At 38.9% G+C, this 19,903-nt stretch overlaps 1 protein-coding gene across 28 annotated transcripts in view; it reads right to left on the bottom strand.

Moving 5' to 3' along the window:
- The window catches only part of LOC118968465 (palladin-like), a 175,693-nt gene that overhangs the window by 143,663 nt on the left and 12,127 nt on the right, over positions 1 to 19,903 (bottom strand). For 24 of the 28 annotated variants that reach the window (XR_012130390.1, XR_012130392.1, XR_012130393.1 and 21 more), the window contains 2 exons: positions 9,795 to 9,945; positions 4,305 to 5,411 (listed from right to left, as the gene is read on the bottom strand). Coding sequence is in view for 20 of the 28 variants with exons in the window: in XM_073234679.1 (XP_073090780.1) it covers positions 4,335 to 5,348 (1,014 nt within the window). In the remaining 8 variants the exon portion in view is untranslated. Of the gene's footprint in view, positions 1 to 4,304; positions 5,412 to 9,794; positions 9,946 to 14,019; positions 14,086 to 19,903 lie in introns of all 28 variants that reach the window. The other 4 variants (XM_073234664.1, XM_073234667.1, XM_073234665.1 and 1 more) reach the window with 2 other exon arrangements.

The raw sequence follows: 19,903 nt of genomic DNA, 5'->3' as shown, positions 1-19,903 counted from the left end.
ACACTGCTGGTGGGAATGTAAATTAGTTCAACCATTGTGGAAAGCACTATGGAGGTTCCTCAAAAGGCTCAAAATAGAAATACCATTTGACCCAGGAATTCCACTTCTAGTAATTTACCCTAAGAATGCAGCACTCCAATTTGAAAAAGACAGATGCACCCCTATGTTTATCGCTGCACTGTTTACAATAGCCAAGATATGGAAGCAACCTAAATGTCCATCAGTAGATGAATGGATAAAGAAGATGTGGTACATATACACAATGGAATATTACTCAGCCATAAGAAAAAAACAGATCCTACCATTTGCAACAGCATGGATGGAGCTAGAGGGTATTATGCTCAGTGAAATAAGCCAGGCAGGGATAGACAAGTACCAAATGATTTCACTCATATGTGGAGTATAAGAACAAAGGAAAACTGAAGGGACAAAACAGCAGCAGAATCACAGAACCCAAGAATGGACTAACAGTTACCAAAGGGAAAGGGACTGGGGAGGATGGGTTGATAGGGAGGGATAAGGGTGGGGAAAAAGAAAGGGGGCATTACGATTAGCATGTATAGTGTGGGGGGGGCATGGGGAGGGCTGTGCAACACAGAGAAGACAAGTAGTGATTTTACAGCATCTTACTACGCTGATGGACAATGACTGTGAAGGGGTATGTGGGGGGGACTTGGTGAAGGAGGGAGCCTAGTAAACAAAGTTCTTCATGTAATTGTAGATTAATGATATCAAAATTTAAAAAAAAGAAGGAAAAAAAAAGAAATGTGAATCACTAGCTTGTTTCCTTCTGCATTTTCTTTTGAGGAGATGGAAATTTGTGCAGAGAGCCCTGCATAGATCTGAGAGGGCTAATCCTCTTGATCTCATTTTTGATGATGATCAAAGTCTTGCTAATGTGAACTAACTGGAGGCATTAGAAGTGCTGGGATTTGATCATGAAAAGAAAGAATTTAATTACTTTTAATTACATATTAATTCAAAATTTACTATGCTAATAATGATCTAATAGGCATTATGTACACATTCACCTTACAATTTGAACATGAGGACTACTGTTCATAAATTAGGAATGATTCATTTTGTTTGTAGTTATTTGATGGAGAATATCTCCCCCTCCCCCTCAGTCCCTAATGCATTTTTTGGTTTATGTTGATTGACTTACTTTGCAGTATTAACCAGATTTTATTCAATGTAATAATTCAAAATGTTACCATCTGCATGTAATTTGAGGAGTACCTAAATTGTATTTAACTTCAATTACTATACATGAGCTTTTCTTTCATCAGCTTCTCTCTCATTGAGATTTTGTTGGAACTATGTAAGAGTAAAGAGGAAAAACAGAATTTTTCCAGTCCTATTAGTAGTTGTAACTGGTATTTTCCAATTACATTTGCGGGAGGGTGAAGTACCGGTATGTAAAGTAGAAATGCCTTGAAATGACCCTGCTGGCTTTGATCTTACTGTTTTCACCAGTTCCTCTTCTAAGAGGGGCTACTTCATCTGCAGGTGTCAGCTTCCCAGACCAGTGGTTTCTATCAAGGTCAAATGCAAGAAGCCCCAGGCCAGAAGCATAGTAGCCTAGTTCTGTCAGCCCAGCACTCTGTCTCCCTGGCCTGAGCCCAGCACAAGTTCAGTCACTAAAATCCTGCCTCATCTAATTATGCCTGACTCCCTATTTCCTGCTCTGTCCTTTCATCCTTTTGGAGCAGTCACCTTGCCTTTTCCTTAACTGAAGTCTTGAAGGTAGAGTTTCCTCCCTGCACTCCAGGCCCTGGATCTCCCCCGCCCTATTTCCTGGCGCTGCACTCCTTGAAGTCAGGATCTTACCTCTGGCAACCATACCACTCCTCCCACTCCTCCTGTGCAGTTGCCAACTTCTCAGCACCGAACGTCTTCACACTCCCAGCTGGTGCTTTGCACCTCTGCGTATCACTTGCTTTAGGGACTCCCCAGTCCCCTTGTTCCTTGGGAGTTCTGTCACCTGCTTCCAGGATCTTAGGAGGTAACACACTGATCAACAGGTCTGCTCAGTGTCTGGCTTCTGAGTGCCCAGGCCTGACTCGCTCTGAGCCAGGTTCTAAAATGCCCCAATGCAGGGAACCTCTGTTTTTTAAAAAGTTTCTTCCATATAAAAAATTTCCTTCAAAGACTTTCTCTGTAGACTCATGGCTCATATGGAAAAGGAGCTCAGTGTTCTTCAGCATTTGTTTCACTTACAAATGCATGGCAGAGAGGACCAAGATCTTTGGAACAGAAGTTAAGAAAATCCAGTGTGCATTTACCCTTTTCTCCTCCAAAAAAACTTCAAAAGGTTACAAAGATGACTAACAATGGAGCATTCTCATCAAAGATGGAATTATGCTAGAAGGACACAATGTATCATGACCAGTGAACCTCTGTCATGAGAAGAGAAAACTAGCTAAGTTAACAATTCTGTAGCTACTGACTAAATCAATGTCCCCTCCCCACTGTGAAACAAGAGGCAGAAGCAAGGATTTGATGGCCCCCAAATTACTAAATGGTTAGGTGAACTTTGATATGTTAATTATGGTCTACTCATCTGAGTTAATCCTTTGATGTTAAATGGAGTGGTTTTTGTCATTTTTGAAAGGGTATAGTATACTTGCTTACCATAAGAATGTGTTTGGAAGAGCCATACTTTGGAGGTACATGTAAATGGAGCCATATGTAGTTTACCCAGTGGAACTGTTTTAAGTGACATGTGAATATATTTCTAATGAGTTATTAGATTTTAAACCCAAGATTTGTGGGTTTAAAAACTAAACAGAATCCAAAAGAAATACTCAACTTCATTTCTATCATAGGCATAATGATAAGAAAAATTCTTCATGGATACGATACATAAAGGCAGATCGACTGACAAATTAAATGAACTCATTAAGAAGTGTTTTACTGCCTCCTGCTGTCAGTTTCTAAATTTTTTGAACAAATCGGTTGGAAAAAAATTCCCTACCTCTTAATTAGGAGTCTGCCACCAGTAATGCTCAATATTACTTGTTTGTGAGCAATGACCTGTCAACTAAGAAATCAGATCCAGCACAGTGTGTACTAGTGGGTGCAGGACAAGAGGTGGTTTATGATTTGTGAAATGCTATATTAATCAGAGAGTACCAGTGTTGTAATTTTTAGCCAGTGATGAATACTTTACTAATTTGCCAAATTGCATAATTTTGAATTTTATTTTTTATATCTATTTACTTAAATAAAACACTCTCCACTATAACTTCCCAAGTAAATGAATGAATGGCTTATTATTTGTAGTGTAAGCCTTATTTGACATTTTATTTTCATTTTGGCATATGAAATTAAGAAATGAGAAATAATAAAAATAATAGGTAATAGTAACACAGCGGGCACCAGATACAAGGCACTGTTTTATTTTTTTCCCATATTAATGAGCCCTCATAAAATAGAATGGGGTGGGTATTGCTATGATTTCCATTCCACAGATGAAGAAACTAAGTCACACAATGACTTAAGTGACACAGTTGGTAAAAGGCGCAGCCATGATTGGAAACCTGCGGTCTGACTCCAGGGCCACGCCTCTCAACCTTTTTGCACAGAAGGTATAAACTCTGCAGTTAAGGAGGAGGAATTTGCATAAATTATAATGGAGCTGGCAGTGTGTTTATTGACTCAAACTAACCTCAAACTCATCTAATTAATTTTCTTGCGCTCCCCGCGCTCCCGCTGCCAGAGGGAGCGCACGGATGACAGACCTGTAGCGTTCCCGACGTGGTTCATCTTTGTTAGAAAAACCCGAATGTGCTGGCCGTGCCGTCCGCAGTGAGTGTGCGCTTGTGTGGCCTGTGCTTACATCTGAGGACGCACTGCGGCTCATCCTGGTGGGCCCCGCGCCCCTGTGCCTTTCTGTATGGCCTGACAACCGGTTTTAGCCACACTTGAGACCCTCTTCAGCAAGTCCCATTCAGATTATACACACACTCCTCACAGTACTTTGAATAACTAGACTCTGCATTTGAAGTGTCCCTGGCTGCTGCCAATTCCCGAGTCCATCTGCCCACCTGTTCGTGCTCCTTAGTGGCTGGCGGCCCTTTGCCTTCTCCCAGGTCAGTAGCATCTGGCTCCCGACAACAGATACCCCACCGGACAACCGGCGCAACTACTACTTTGAAGTTCGGGATGCTTTTGCCGCGCAGGTGCTGAACACACTACCTCAGGCTCCGCAGGGCTAACGATACAGACATCTCTTTTCCCACATTCAAGTCACACCCAGAGTCAAACATAGACCATGTGGCATTCATAATAAACGTGCTTACCTGACTCGGGGAGCCGGGTTCCCGATAACTCTACACTCCAGATAAACTGCTTCCTTCCGCCACTTCTTGGCTCCGGAGCTTCTGGATGAACCGCGGGGCTGAGGGCGGGCGCCGCGCATCCGGTGGGCCTGGGGGCGGTGCCCAGCCTCCAACCGGCGGGCCTGGGGGCGGTGTCCGGCCTCCTCCCGGCGGGCCTGGGGGCGGTGCCCAGCCTCCTCCCGGTGGGTCTGAGGGCGGTGCCCGGCTGGGTCCAGGTGGGCCTGGGGGCGGTTTCCCGGCCTCTTCCCGGCGGGCCTGGGGGCGGTGCCCGACTGGGTCCAGGAGGGCCTGGGGGCGGTGCCAGTCCCTGTCCAGGTAGGTCTGGGCCAGCCCGGCCTCCAGTCCCGCCTCCCTCCGGTCTTCGGTGGGGCCCTGGCTGGCGCTCCGCGGGGCTGTGGGCTGAGTTTTCGGGCACAGGTACCCGCTGTCTGGTGAGGACTCCCCGTCGGGGCTTCTGTTTCTTGGCTTTGACGCTTCTCTAAATATGGACGTCAGCTGCTCGGTGAAGTCCGCAGCCCTGTCACACAGCTGGCCCGGGGGACCGGACTTGGCGGCGCGTCCCGGGGTGCCGGGAGGCTGTGCCGCACGCTTCCCGGCCTTTCGGAGGCTGCAGATGTAACTGGGCCTGGCCGGCAGGGGCGACACGGCAGGTGTCTTCTTCGGAACAGGTGAAGGCGTGGGCCCAGGCTTCTCTGGCGGAGGCTGGACAGGTGCTGGCCTGGAGTCCTGAGGCCCTGCTGACGAGGCCTCCGTGCTCGGAGGGTTTTCACAGAGGCTTACCGGAGCCGCGTTGAGAACCTGTGAGATCTCCTGTTCCGAGTCCCCGTCTTCTGTCTCAGAGCTGGCTATAGCTCTGCGGGTATTGCTTGTGTATCTCCTCCTGGCTGAGGAAAGCAGATAGCTCGGGGAGGAAGTCAGCGTTCTTGCTTCCTTCCTGCATGTCTGCGAGGGAATCATAGAAGGAGTCGTGGGAGGGGCTCTCTGACATGCTGGAGTGGTTTTCATACACGCGTCGTCGGCTCTCAGCAGGACGGCTGCAGGCACTGGAGACCAGTTTACTTCTTTTTCCTGGAAGACAACGTAGAATTGCCATTAGTAATAACAGTATTTTTGTATGTGTTTATTATCATGATGCTACTAATATACAAGTGGGAGTAATGTTAAGGTGAACATATGTACTTAAAAAAACATGTTTCCCTATTCTGTGATTTGCAAGAAGCACCAAGTGTATTTGTGTTTATCATTTGTCATTTAATTTAGTATTTTCCCTGGGAGTGAATATTCAGTATCTCACTGGCCAGTGCGGAATACTCCAATGCAGGGACATCTGCAGGAGTGCCAAGTGCACCAGGGCCTTCTGTGCTCACAGAGCCTCCCTCCCTCCTGCCCCTGGAGATTGGTAGCTTATTGATTCTAGTCAACCTGACTCTGTTTAGCTCACCCTGAACCATGAAATACATTTTGATTCCAGTTTTCATTTGTTTTCAGTTTTCAGTGAAACATTTGAAAATGTATTGTCTCATCCCTTCCCTGTGTCCGGCCAGGTACCCTCATATTCACTCATTTGTTCATTCAACAGGCAACTCTCCATATTAATCTTCACTAAATAAGTCTGCTGGAGGAGCAGGCATGCTCTCCGTCAGGGACTGGTAAATTTCTGCTTCAAGGGCCAGATGGTAAATATTTTTGACTATGTGGGCACTACTGTCTCTGCCATAATTACTCAAGTTTGCTGTTGTGACATGAAGCCAGCCATAGATGATACATAAATAAGTAAGCACAGCTGTGTGCCAGGAAAACTTTATTTATGGACACTATTTAAGTTTTACATGTCAAAAATGTTATTCTTCTTTTCAATTTGATTTTCTTTTCAACAGTTTAGAAATGTAGACACTTTTTTAGTTTGCAAGGCATACAAAAACAGGTGGCCCAGAGGCTGAAGTTTGCTGATTCTTGATCCAGACTGAAAACATAGCCCTTACATTCAAGGAGTTAGAAGTCATTCATGTAAAATAGTAAAGAGCAGGAGGAGGGGAACACATTCAACAAATAACATACAAATAATATAAAATTTGGATAGGGTGCCAAGGTGAAAAGAGCTTGGTCAGCACAAGAGCCTAACTTGATCTTCAAGGACATGCAAGAGCCACGGGATGTGCATAAGATATTTCTATAGAAACACCAACAGCATTGAATAAAAGGTGTTTCATTATCTGCAAAATAGTTGATCAACAATTTAGATCACACTGCATTTTTAAACTAAATATTGTGAGGCAATGACTGTCCTGTTACTCTAAATGTACTGAGCTTTTTCTGTATGTTGTTCATAGAGCAATGGAGGGAATCTGGAAAATTCAGAAGGGATCTTTGCCTCAAGACTGAGTTTAGAAGTCAATAAAAGAAGCTGGCTGGAGGTGGTGAAGCTCAGCTCTGTAAGTTTCTACATTTGATGGTGCTGGGGCACAGTGGGCTTGGCTGTTAGATGCCCCCTCTTGGACTCTAAAGCAGGGCCCATGGAGAAGCCGAATGGCAGCTGGACACTGTGAGTGGTGGCAGCAGCAGCAGGGAGTGTCCGGGATCCTGGTGGAAGCCACGGTGCAGCGACCACCATCACGTGCTTTCTCCTGGTACTGCTGACTGTGATCTTGCCTCCTGTGTGGACTCCAGGCCTCAGTCTGTGAGTTGGCACAGCTCCTATCGATAAATGCCTATACACTCCAGTTGACCAGTGAATATTTCTGTCACTTGACACTAATGAACACAACTGATAGTAGGTGAAAAAGATGACAGAGGTCTGAACAAGTGATATTGGCATGGAAAATTGTACTGAATCCATAGAGAGTAGAAAGGACAGAAGTTGGTGTTGATTAAAGGAAGAGATGGCACAGGCAGGATTATAGATTTCTTAATGACATGGTTGTGCTGGTGGCTCATGTGACCTAAGTGGGGAACAAGTGTTGAGGGAAAAAAAGCCTAAATTTGATTTATACTTTTTGCATTTTGAGGCACTTCTGGGTGTTGATGTCTGGAAGGCAATTTGAGATACTGGTCCGGGGTCCAGGAGAAAGGAAAGCAGGGCTGGATTGGGAATTATTAGCCCATGGTGACACCATAAGCTATGGGAATGGATAAGGTCATCAAGAAAGAAAGAGAGAAAAGGAAAGAAATCCTCCAGAGAACTAGGGGGAAGCAGGAGAGTGGGGTGTCATTGAAGGCAGGCAGGAAAATGTCCCATGAAGGAGGGAGGGCCCTTTTGACTCAGCAACTGAGGACATAGGAACCATTGGCAAGAGCATTTCAGTTTCTGTGACAGAGATAGAAACCAGATTCCACATTTGCTGAGAAACTGTAGGGAGGCACGGGGAGAATCTAGATGGCAGCAGGGCTGACTGAGTTTACGGAAAGGAAGAGGGGCAGAAGGTAGTAGCCGGACAAAAGTATGGAATCCAGTGAGGTTTTTTATTTGTTTCATTAAGACAGGAACTTGTTTCAGTGCTAATGGAATTAGTCAGTAGAGAGGGAGAAGCAGAATATCACCTCTAAGAAAGCAGAGGAGGTAGAGACCAGGTTCTGGGATGTGAGATGGAATGCTATAGTGCAAATGGCTTCAGGTGGGAAGGGTTACTTACTTATTCAACAAATACTTACTGAACACAGAGTAGGTGGGTCTGGCATGTTTTTGGCACATAAATATTGTGTGTTTCTTCAGTTTATGAACAGTGAGAGCTTATTGAAAGATTTTGTATAAGGAAGGGCTGTGATGAGCTTTGTGTTTCAGAAATGAGTCTTGATTTCAATGGATAAGATAGATTAGCAATAGAAAACAGACTGGTGATGTAGAAGTCAGGAAACTACTACAATGGCACACGTGAAAGATGAAGATTCTGAATTAAAGTAGGAGCAATACAAATATAAAAAGTGAAATTGAGGAGTTCAATTTTGTAAACCTGAAGACCTGTTGAGTTGGATATACCCAAGGGATTTCTATTTGGCTGTGTCCATAGTTGCCTTGATCTGTAAGTTTGGACTAGAAATACAACTTTACTTTAGGTTGGTTTCTAACAGAAGAAAGGTGAGAATGTCACTACTGGCTTCTTCGTGTAGTCCTAGCTTTCCCAAAGGCAGAGTAGGGGAAATCTCCTTACTGGATTTCAATTGCAAATACATCATATTGTATTTAAATTTTGTTTTCAGGTATGTATGTGTCTTTCCCTGGACTTTGCCATTTCTAAGTCAGTGATTATGTCTTATTTACCTTGGCCTTTTCAGCACATAGCAAAGTATTCAACCCAGAGTAATTCCCTAGAAAATGATTTATAGAGAAGCACAGTGAAAGAAAGGGCTCTGCTGAACTTGTCTACCATTTAAAGGAGAGACTGCGCAGAGCAAAATAGAATTACAAGAAGATGAGTTATAAAATCTCTTGAAAGAAGAGATATTAGAAAGAAGTTGGGATTGAATAGTTTCATTATTAGCTACTTTTGGAGCTTCTGAAAAGAAATGAAGTAACACCTCTAATTTGTTTCATGAAAATGTCCTCAATATCTGGATGTGGTTGGCATTATGTCAAAATCCAAATTCTGTATCCTGTTTATCAGGAAATTTGAGACTATGGGAGGATTGTTAGTCGCTGCAGAATTTGGACTCTTGTGAGATAACATTTGGAATATAGAATGACCCTCTAGGCAGGGTAAGTGGATTAAACAGCTGTTTGTACAATAAAATGAATATAATCATTGGATTTGATTCATCTGACATGTAGTTATTTCCTCAGATATATTAAATCAGGTCATGATTAACTAATGGGACATTAGAGTTTTTTTGAATCTGTATTTTCTAAAATAACAATGGAGAAATTGTTGTTTAAGGTAAAATTACAGAATTTGTGGTGGGACTTGCTCACTGGTTTTGCAGGGACAGAATTTTTGTGAGAAATATAAAAGTTCTTCTGGAGGCATGTTTTCCTTGACCTGTGAACAAGGGATAAGGTAGGTTGCGATCCTTGTGAATGTGAGCCGTGGGCAGTGAGTGAGCAGTTCAATCAGAAGGTTGCCCAAGGTGGCCAGCAGGTGTGGTAGCTAATATGCTGACTGACATTAAAGAAGGCAACAGAGCCAAAGACTTTCCTCCTATTCTCTTTTCCAGGAGAATAATGACCAAGGCTCAAAGAGTGCCACCACCACTGACTGTTGCTTCCAGTCATTCTAGTCAGCTTCGTTATGCCACAAATATCAGCTTTGTGGGCTGGTGGCATGAGCCATTGAGCAGCCCAGCCTGGTCAGGTCGCTGAATCAATCTTCATTGTTTTGCATTATTTGCTTCACCTACATAAGCAAGTCCCTGTTTTACTTCAGAGAGATAAATGGAAGCACTTCTTATAACCTTTATAACAGTTTAGTTCCTGCCTCTTCACAATATGACAAAGCATGTTGAAGTTATGCTCTCACTTACCTTTTCTACCTTTTCCCAGTCAGTCACAAGGTCTCAATAATTCTTTGTACATTGTGGAGGTGTAGATAATCACTCATGTCATGCATGCCTCTGGTTATCTTCTGAGTCTTCTTGAGAATTGTCTTCATGGTGTTTCAAATTCTGTGGAAGACTTTGAAAACCATAATTTAATGGGATTCATGTGGAAGAGGGATTAAATTTACTTTTTTTTGCTTTTGGATACAGAACAAAAATAATTAGGTGTGTGTCAATTTGATTTTAATTAAGAAACATATTGAGTGGCAACCATATGTCAGGTGCTCTGCTATACCTGGAGATACAAAGATGAATAAAATTCTCACTTCTGTCAGTGATTTTAAAGTTTTGTAGGAAAGTCAAGCAAATAGAACAATAATAGCAACACAATGAGATAAGAGCTATTTTAAAATGTCCACACAATACTATGGAAGCAGATTGATCTACCAAAAAATAATATCTAGTTCTGAAGTTTAAAGATGATTTTTGTCTTTATAATCCAATTGTATCCATCCAACAGAGGGATGTTTTTCCCTATAAGAAACTGGTTTCCTGTCACTGGAGGTTTGCAAGCTGAGACTAAACTGGAAAGATAAAAAATGGGAAAGAGGCTGGGGTGTGGGTTAACTGTGAGACTGGTGGTGTTTCCAAGTCTGAATTCAAGGATTCATTAACCATCAGTGTAGGGCTGAGTTTTAAGTAGTAGATTCCTGTATAAACTCAACAGACTCCCTTGATGAGATTGAACTGCTCACTCACTGCCTGATACTCCTACTCCCAGTCCCCATTCCTCTGCCATAGCACTCTCCTTTATGGCATTTATACAAAGAATATGAAAACACTAATTCAAATAAATATATGTACCTCCATGTTCATTGCAGCATTGTTTACAATAGCCAAGAAATGGAAACAACCTAAGTTGGAATATAGGACGCAAATTTTGCCATTTGCAGTAACATGGATGGACCCTGGGGTATTATGCTAAGTGAAATAAAATCAGACAAGGAAAGACAAATGTCATATGATCCCATCTATATGTGGAATCTAGAAAAATAAAACAAATCAAACCCCAAACCTAGCTTGTAGATACAGAGAATAGATTGGTGGTTGCCAGAGATGGGGGGAGGGAGGTGGGTGAAATGGGTGAAAGGGTTCAAAATGTACAGATTTCCAGTTATAAAGTAAATAAGTCATGGGGATGTAATGTATCGAACAATGACTATAGTTAATAATACTGCATTGTATATCTGAAAGTCGCTAAAACAGTAGTTCTTAAAATTCTCATCATAAGAAAAAAGTTGTAACTGTATGGTAACCTATTTAAGCAGACCTATTGTGATAATTTTGCACTACATACAAATACTTAATCACTGTGTTGTACACCTGAAATTAATTTAATTTTATATGCCAATTATACCTCAATTTAAAAAATGGTGCAACACATGTTACTATGAGAAAATATTTCTATATCCTATATTTAGGCTTTTAATCTGATTTGCATGTGAAAACATAAGGGGTTTTTCATGACACCCTCAAATTTTAGGCCAGGTCATTGGATGTTTCTTTTCTTTTCTTTTTTTTTTTTTTTAGTGCAGGATATTGCTTTGGAATAAAATTTAGTCCCTAAAACAACAGTGACATTTATTCGCAAAGTGGGCTTATATATAGCTCTTGCAAATTAGGTTTCCTGTGGCTTTTAACAAGATACAATTTCTGCTTCTTATCTGTTTGCTCCTAAGACTCCTGATGATTTCAACTCAGGTTGACAAGGGAGAAACACAAGTCTAGATTTTGTTCCAAAGATTTTCTCACAATGGACCTCAGATATTACAGAATGAGGAAGGGCAATAATAGAGCAGCAGTTTTGAGGGGCGAGATTTTGGCAGACTGCTGGATGTCCACGTCCATTCCTTCATCAAGTATTGACCGGACGACCTCTATGTGCTGAATGCTATTAAATCCTGGCCAAAGGAAGAAAAACTAGATATGGCTTCTGGTGCCTAAAAGTTCACATTCTAGGCCAACACAGACTTTTCCTTGGAACTGAAGGGATGGAATTCAGACTGGTGAATTTCAGTGTCAAGTTAAGATACAAAGCTTGATGACATAACTCAGAATGAAGAGGGAAACATTAGCACAGTTAAACCAAAGTATTGGTTGACAAAAAATAAAAAGTTGTGTCAATAGAAGGAGTGTTATTCCTATGCACAATCAATTTATGTAGGGGATCATTAGAAATAAATTTCCAGGTAGACCATCTAGTTGCTTTTAGAAACTCTGTGGGGGGGAAATAGCAATATTCCTGAATGGAAGTCCTCCGCCATTCCAGACCCTCCCTCCATCTGCAGGGTCAGAACTCATCCCTCACTCTTCTTTCCTCCAACCCTCACTGCTGAACATAATAGGCTAGAGCAGCAGGAACTGGACCGAGGAGTAAATCATTGACATTCTACAACTAAGAATGAAAATTTTGTAACATAATTAAAGGTTGATGGAGACTTATTTCTGCAAGAATGCTTAATGGAGATTGTGAGACAGAGGACAAAGACATGTAAATCAGAGGCTAACAATAGTTTACATGGGGCAGCCTTCTGTAATAGGCAAAGAGGTCTCAACTTAGTCTAGTAGTAGAGATATAAGTAGCTAAATTCATGATATGACTCTTGATTAACTCTTCTATCACTGTAGCCATCCTGTAAAGAGCTGCTTAAACCATTACTGGTGTCCAGAAGTTATTTGATTCAGAGAGATATAGAGGAGGCAGTATAAGGAATATCCTTTTGGGGAGAGAAAATCGTCTATTCACAGAAATAGATCCAACTAAAAAAATTATAAAAATCATTCCCCCTCCTACACCCTTTCCTGAGAATATCTAGAGAAATATCCTATAGGATTCATTTACATCTTTGAAGACTCAGCTCAGACATCACTTGCATTAAAAGCTTCCTCTGAACACCCAAAATTGTGTATCCTCCTTTGAACCCTCAAGGCAAAGTAATGAAAATCTGAACTAGTAATGGAAGGGAGATAATGGATGTAAGAGAAAAGTAGGCAAGGAAATGAATAAAATTTAGCTGTCCATCGTTACATGAGAGGAGAAAACAATGACCTAGAGACTCTGAGCACTCTGGGCATGTGAACCAGAGAATGGAAAGGCAGCCATCCTCAGGCACACAGACAGACATGCTTGTTGGGTGGGGAAACTGTATTCAGATTTGGTAATGTTGGGTTTAGGGTATTACTGGAATGTCTAGTTGTATATGTCCCAACTGTGTATGTGGGACTTGAGTTTTCAGTGCATTCATGGCAAGCACCAAATAAAAATTTGATTATTACCTGTTAAAATATGGTATTTGAAGACATGAGAATATATCAATTTGCTGAATGATGAAAATACATACCAGGAAGAAAATAGGATCAATGATAGAACCTGGGGCAATATTTGCATTTCAGGCATTTGAGTAAGATAAAGACCCAGAGAAAGAGTCAAAGGGGTTCAGGAGGATCAAGAGTTTATCTTCATCAAAGGCAGAGTAACTTTCTCAAGCAGCTAAGGAGGGCCCCAGCAGGCCCCAGCAGGGCAGAATGCAGGTTAAATGTTAAAATATTCCATCTTCTATCTTGCACTTATTTGGAGAAATTTTTAATTTGTTTAGTCAACAAATAAGATTAAAATCTCAAGAATATGTATTTTTTTTCTGATAATAGTGACAGGAATGATGTTAATTGCTAATCAATTAATCCAGTTTTGTTACATTTCTAGCAGGCTCATTCTAAGACCTGTGGCATATTGGAAAGATTATTGGCTTTGGAAGAAAACTTGCCAGGGTTTGAAATTTCTTGATGCTAATTAGTTGTATGACATTAGGAAATTTATTTAATCTTTTTGAGTCTCAGTTTATTCATGGGTAAAATGTAAACAGTAATGCTTACCTTGCAGTACTCTTGTATGGTTAAGATAATATATATTATTTAGCACATCATTCATACTAAATGATAAAGAATTATTTGTCCTTCTGCATCCCTTATTCTCAGCATCATTTAACCCTCATGAACATCTCTAAAAAATATATTTATGTGTTCCTTTGCCTTAATATAGAAAACCATAAAGAACATTATCAAGGTTTTATGGGTATTAATGGAAAGATACTGAAGAAGTTTGCAAAATTGAAAGACAAAAATAGGAACTAGGGAAACTGTAGAAACATACCTAAATTGGAATTGTGCATTCCCCAACTTCCAGGATGAACTCTGGTACAGAGAAGAAAAGAAAAGCCTAAAAATGGGAAGGATAAATATTTCTCAGGAGCCACTTGAACCCTGGCTCAGAAGGACTAGAACCAGGAAATCATTACTGCTAGTTGCTTCTTCTTTTGTCCTTTCATTTTTGCTCATCTATGTTTGCTTTCATTCTCTTCTGTTGTAAATGGATTCACTCTACATGCAGGGGGATGTGGTTGTTAGTAGCCAAATTAATTACCTGCTAGCTCTGTGAGAAAAGGAAAGAGCCAAAATTACCAAAAATTCTGGTGAGGCACTCACTTGATCTGGCTTACTTCTTATAACCAATCCGGCAATTATGACTAAGGCTGTAGCATCCTAGGATTCCTCCAGTTTGAGCTGTGAACTCAGTTCTGCAGACACTGGTGCTGGGGTCTCTTAACGGTAGTATTGGAGGAAGTCATGGAGTAGTCTTGACCCACAAATGGACGGCGCTATCGGGAGCTCCTCACCCTCTCCCCTGCCCTTGGAATGTACATTCCGCCCAGCATTCCCAGAACCAGAGCATTTTTCTAGGACACAGCTTTGAGAGAGCAAGGTGTTGTCGAGAGCATCTGGAGTAAATATGTGACTGAACCCAGTTAAGGTTTCCATATGAATTTTTAAGATTATGTGTGGGAGCAAAGATCTTGTGGCTGCTCACGAGTTTTATTTTTTAATCATGAAAGGATGCCATTGATAGTTAAGGTAGATTGAATTTTTTCATAAAAATTTAATTCATTAGTATAATCAATTTATTAAATTGATAGGTTTTTAAGAAATGTAGCATCAGTTTGGATCATGGAATAGGTTCTCCTGTGTATTGTTCTTTTGCTACATGCTGAATTTCATTTACTAAAAAATAGAAATTTTGATTCATGTTTGTAAGTGAGATTGGCCCTTTGTTTTCTTTTCTTGTGTTATCTCTGCCTAGTTTTGAGCTCAATGTTGTTTCCAGTTTTATAAAATGAGTTGGGCAATTTTTTTCTTTTTGCTACAATTGGAAGAGCTTACATAAAATATGGATTATTTGTTCCTTGTTGGTTTGATAGAAATGTCTGTAAATGACCTGGGCCTGGTACCTTTTCTTCAGAAAGACAATCTGTGAATATCATTACAGTTTTTAATAGTTAGTTATTGTTCTACTCAGATTTTTTTAATTTAGTAATTAATTTTTCCTAGAAAATAGCCTTTTGATTTTTTTCATATTAATATAAACATATTTACAGCAATTTTTGATTGTAAAAGTTCTATTTTATCTATAGTTATTTTCTATTTTCCCATGTTAATATTGTTTTATTTGTGTCTTATCCTTCCACCCCATTGATTTATCTTCCCTAGGATTTGCGTATTTTATTTCGCTTTTTAAAAGAATCAATTTTGGGTTTTGTTGGTCATCTCTATAAAGTAACAGTCAAAATGGCCATCCTGCCCAAAGCAATTTACCCATTCAGTGCAATCCCTATCAAAATACCCATGGCATTTGTCAATAAACTAGAGCAAATAATCCTAAGATTCATATGGAACCACAGAAGACCCCAAATAGCCAAAGCAGTCTTGAGAAAGAAGAACAAAGCTGGAGGTATTACACCCCTGACTTCTATACTACAAAGCTACAGTGATCAAAACAGCATGGTACTGGCATAAGAATAGGTCCATAGATTGGAACAGAACAGAGAGCCCATAATAAACCCACCCATATATGGTCAATTAATACATGATAAAGGAGCCATGCATATACAATAGGGAAAAGACAGTCTCTTCAGTTACTGGTGTTGAGAAATCTGGACAGATACATGCAAGAAAATGAAACTGGATTATTGCCCAACTCCATACACAAAAGTAAACTCAAAGTGGGTTAAAGATCGGAATGTAAGACTTGAAACCATAAAACTCTTAGAATAAAACTAACAAAAATCTCTTGAATGTAAGCATGATCAATTTTTCTGGACATGTCTCCCCAGGCAAGGGAAACAAAATAAAAAATGAACAAATGGGACTACATCAAACTAAAAAGCTTCTGTATGGCAAAGGACACCAAAGCAGATCAAAAAGGCTTTTGTTTTGTTTTAATTCTCTTTTTCTTTTTTGGCTCTTATCCTTGTTATATCCTTCTCTCTATTATCTTTGCCTTAATATTAATGTTTTTCCTCCTTATTGAATAGAAAATTTTATTTTCAATTCTTGTTTCTAGTAAGTATCTTTAAGGCTATAAGGACCACTTTAATTGCATCCACAGTGTTTGAAATGCAGTAATTTTGTTGTCACTATGTTCTAAATATTTTGTAACTTTCTATTCTGACTTCCTTTATAACCCCATCACTTATATAGGATTATATTTTCTGGTTTGCAAATGTATAGGATTTGGAGACAGGCTACCTTTTTGAGGTTTATTTCTAATTTTATTATACTGTTATCAGTAAATACTGTTTGAATATTACCAGTATTTTGTGATTTGTTGAGGTTTCCTTTGAAATTTAGTACACAGTCAATGTTTATAAAGGTTCTTTGCTTCCTTCAAAGAATGTATATTCACTTTTGGGTGCAAAGTTCCATGTATTCTATCATGCTTAATAATTATATATATATCACATAGTTATATGTTATTCGATTTTCTAATTTCAAAGAGGTAGTTGAAACTCTCCAATTATGATCAAAACTGTTATTGTAGTTGGTATTTCCTTAGTTTAACATTTTCCATCTATTTAATTTAAACTTTTTTGGTGTCATTTTGTTTTGGGTGTTCTACTCATTTTTAAATCCACATGAAAAATATTTTATTTTAAAGGATGCATTTAAAACTTTAAATATGTGTGTCTAGTGATATATTTAGCCTTGTGTCATCCCATTTTGTGCTCTGTGATATTTCTTTCTCTTTTACTCTGTCTTCCTGTTTTCTTTTAGAATGTTTGAATTTTTAAAAATATATTTCATTTTCCCCTTTCTAATTGTTTGGATGTTAAATGTTTGCTTTGATTTTTACTCATGGCTCTTCTAAAACTGATTCCTAGTAATGTTCAAAATGTATTGTCTTTCTTATGAACAAGAAAAAATCTTTACTTTGCTTTGACTTTGCTTTGGGCTAGTTCTCCAAAGTTGCTATGTTATTAAATTCTGAAAATGTTATGCTAACTGCCTATTACACTTGTGAAATTGTTATTTATTATTTTATATTTTATTGTTGTTATTTTTGCCATTTATTATAGATTTTGTTGCATATTTGGATTTTGCATTCTTCCTATTAAGCTTATTTTTCTTGTTGAATATATTCTTTTATAGTTCTTTCATTGAAGTCTGTGGCAAATCAATATTCTGAATCTCAAAGAATCTTCAAGTATCTGTATTCTTCATTCTTGAAAGATCATTTAGATGAATATAGAATTCAATATTCTGAGTTATGTTTTCTCACCATTTTGAAGACACATTTATCCACTAATGTTATTGATGAAAAAGCTATTGTGTTTCATCTTTGTAGGTAATCAGTTTTTACTCTCTAATTGTTTTAGGATTATTTATCTTTATTTCAAGTATTTCACCATAATGGGTCTATAAAAAAGATGTGAAAATTTATCCTTCTTCATAGTCCAAGTCTTTGTCAATATTTATTTTAGTCAATATTTAGGACTTGTGTTTTCTTCAATAGTGGCAATTCTCAGTATTTTCTTTAAATGTTGCCTATCTACTACAATTCTTTCTATTCTCTCATTCTGAAAATCATATTGTATTTGGAGTATTTAGACCTATTCATTTGTGTTTCTAAGTTCCCCTCCCACCCACATTTTAAAAAATCTGTTTGTACTACTATATGGGAGGTTGCCTTGATTTAATTAATCAGTTCATGAATTTGCTATTAGCCTTTTATTGAATGAGTAGGTATCCTCTTAGTGATGCTTAAACTTCTGTTTAAAAATTAATGATTTCTAAGATTTTTAAATGGTTTTAAAAAATAATTGACCACTCATTTTTATTTCATTTTCACCTATTATTTATTCATTAGTCTTGTTTTTTTTTGGGGGGGGGTTCTCATTCACTAACTCAGAGAAAGTTAAAAATACTTATTTTAAAGTCTTTAGTGTTTTCTATTATGATGATTTACCTGAGTTTTAAGTGCTTCTATGTTCTGAGTATATCATTTGCTTTTTATGGTGATACTTTCCTTCAGCTGCTTTGTAATTTTTAACTGTAATTTCTCTTCACAGGAAGGTTTCTTTAGCATGTGTCCAAAAACCTATAATGATTTCACGAAGGCCTTAGCCCTTAACACACTGGACATGACTTCAGTTAGCATTTCATAGCTCGAGACTTCTGGCCCTCTGAAGATGACATTTTTTCGTAAACCAGGTGCACTTGTTTTCCCTTGCACTTGGCTCACGTTCATTTGCTGGCGGGTGGCAGATCCTCTTTACCTGGCTTCACCTGCTTGGCACCGTCCCCAGCAGCAGAACACAGCCTGGGAGGTCTCCGCTCTCCCCCAGGCATCTGGTCTGGTTCTAATCCTGGTCCACGGCAAAACAGTTAGCACTCATTCCCATTTACCACAGTGGCTTTGAGAATGACCACCCCTGTATGGAAACAATGATTTGTCCTTTTCTTATGTTTAAGAGAACTTAGGTGTTATAAATTAACACTGTGATCTTAAATTGAGAACATTATTTTCAATATTACATTTGAATTTATTATTCATTAGGATATATTTTATATGCTGTTTCAGGGATCCAGTTTTTTTTTCCAAAATCGTGAACCATTTGATCACACATTGTTCACTGATTAATCAACCTCCTCTCTCCAGATGCCAATTTATTATGTTTCCATAATTATTTTGGTCTAATTATGGACTTTTCTCTGTATCACTTATAAGTCAGTCTCTGTGCCAGTATCACACTCTTATAATTACCATAACTTTATCACCTGTTTTAATATGAAGTAGAATAAACCCTCCTTCATCACTCTTCCAGAATTTCTTCAGATATTTTTATTTGCTTCTTCTTTCACCTAAACTTCAGAGTAATCCTGTCATTCACAAATATTCTCTTGGTGTTTTGATTGGGATGACATGTCTTTTATACAAAATTGAACTCCCAAACTAAGAACAAGTACATACCCTTTTAATTAAATCTATTGTAACCTTTATTTCAAAGTGATAATTTTCTATAGATAAGGTATTATTGAGATTATTTCTAGGAATTTTGATTATTATTGTTTTTGTTGCTGTTGTAATTGGGTTTGTCTTATGTTTTTGTCCAAATTATTTATCACTTTATACATTTGTATTCAGTTAAATTTATTAACATTAATTTTTTTCTAACAGTTTTACAATTCAGAATTTAAAATATTCCAGTTGTCTATTCATCTCATCTGCAAATAATGATAGTTTTCTATTTCTATTGGCTAATTCTTATAAGACAATGCTAAATAATAAAAAACAGGCATCCTTTTGTTGCTTCCAAATTTAATGGGAATGCTTTTCATGTTTTGTCTTTTGCTTTGATTTTATAATTAACTATATTATGAGAATGTATCAAGACAGTGGGCACAAACAACAAAAGTCCAACTAAATGCATCAGAAAAGTGAGAAAAACAAAAGGCCAACTAAAAGTGTCATAAATATGAGAAAAATGAGAAAATCTCACGTGTGGCAAAGGAAGAGACCTCTGGTGTGTATAGATATAGATACCTCTGATATGTGTTAGATAGAACCTAATCATGATTCACTGTCAGAAGCTAGGGAGGGTGTGCTCACATTCTCTGAGTAAACAGAAGGGTGAAGAACTGAACCAATTAGGACGGTGCCTGTTAGAAAGAAGGGTTTAGGGGTAGAATGAATGCTGGGTAGG

Source organism: Manis javanica, chromosome 4, assembly GCF_040802235.1.
Source record: "Manis javanica isolate MJ-LG chromosome 4, MJ_LKY, whole genome shotgun sequence".
NCBI lineage: Eukaryota > Metazoa > Chordata > Mammalia > Pholidota > Manidae > Manis > Manis javanica.
The sequence above is the reverse complement of the archived record's forward strand: the minus strand, read 5'-3'. Positions and strand labels throughout refer to the sequence as shown.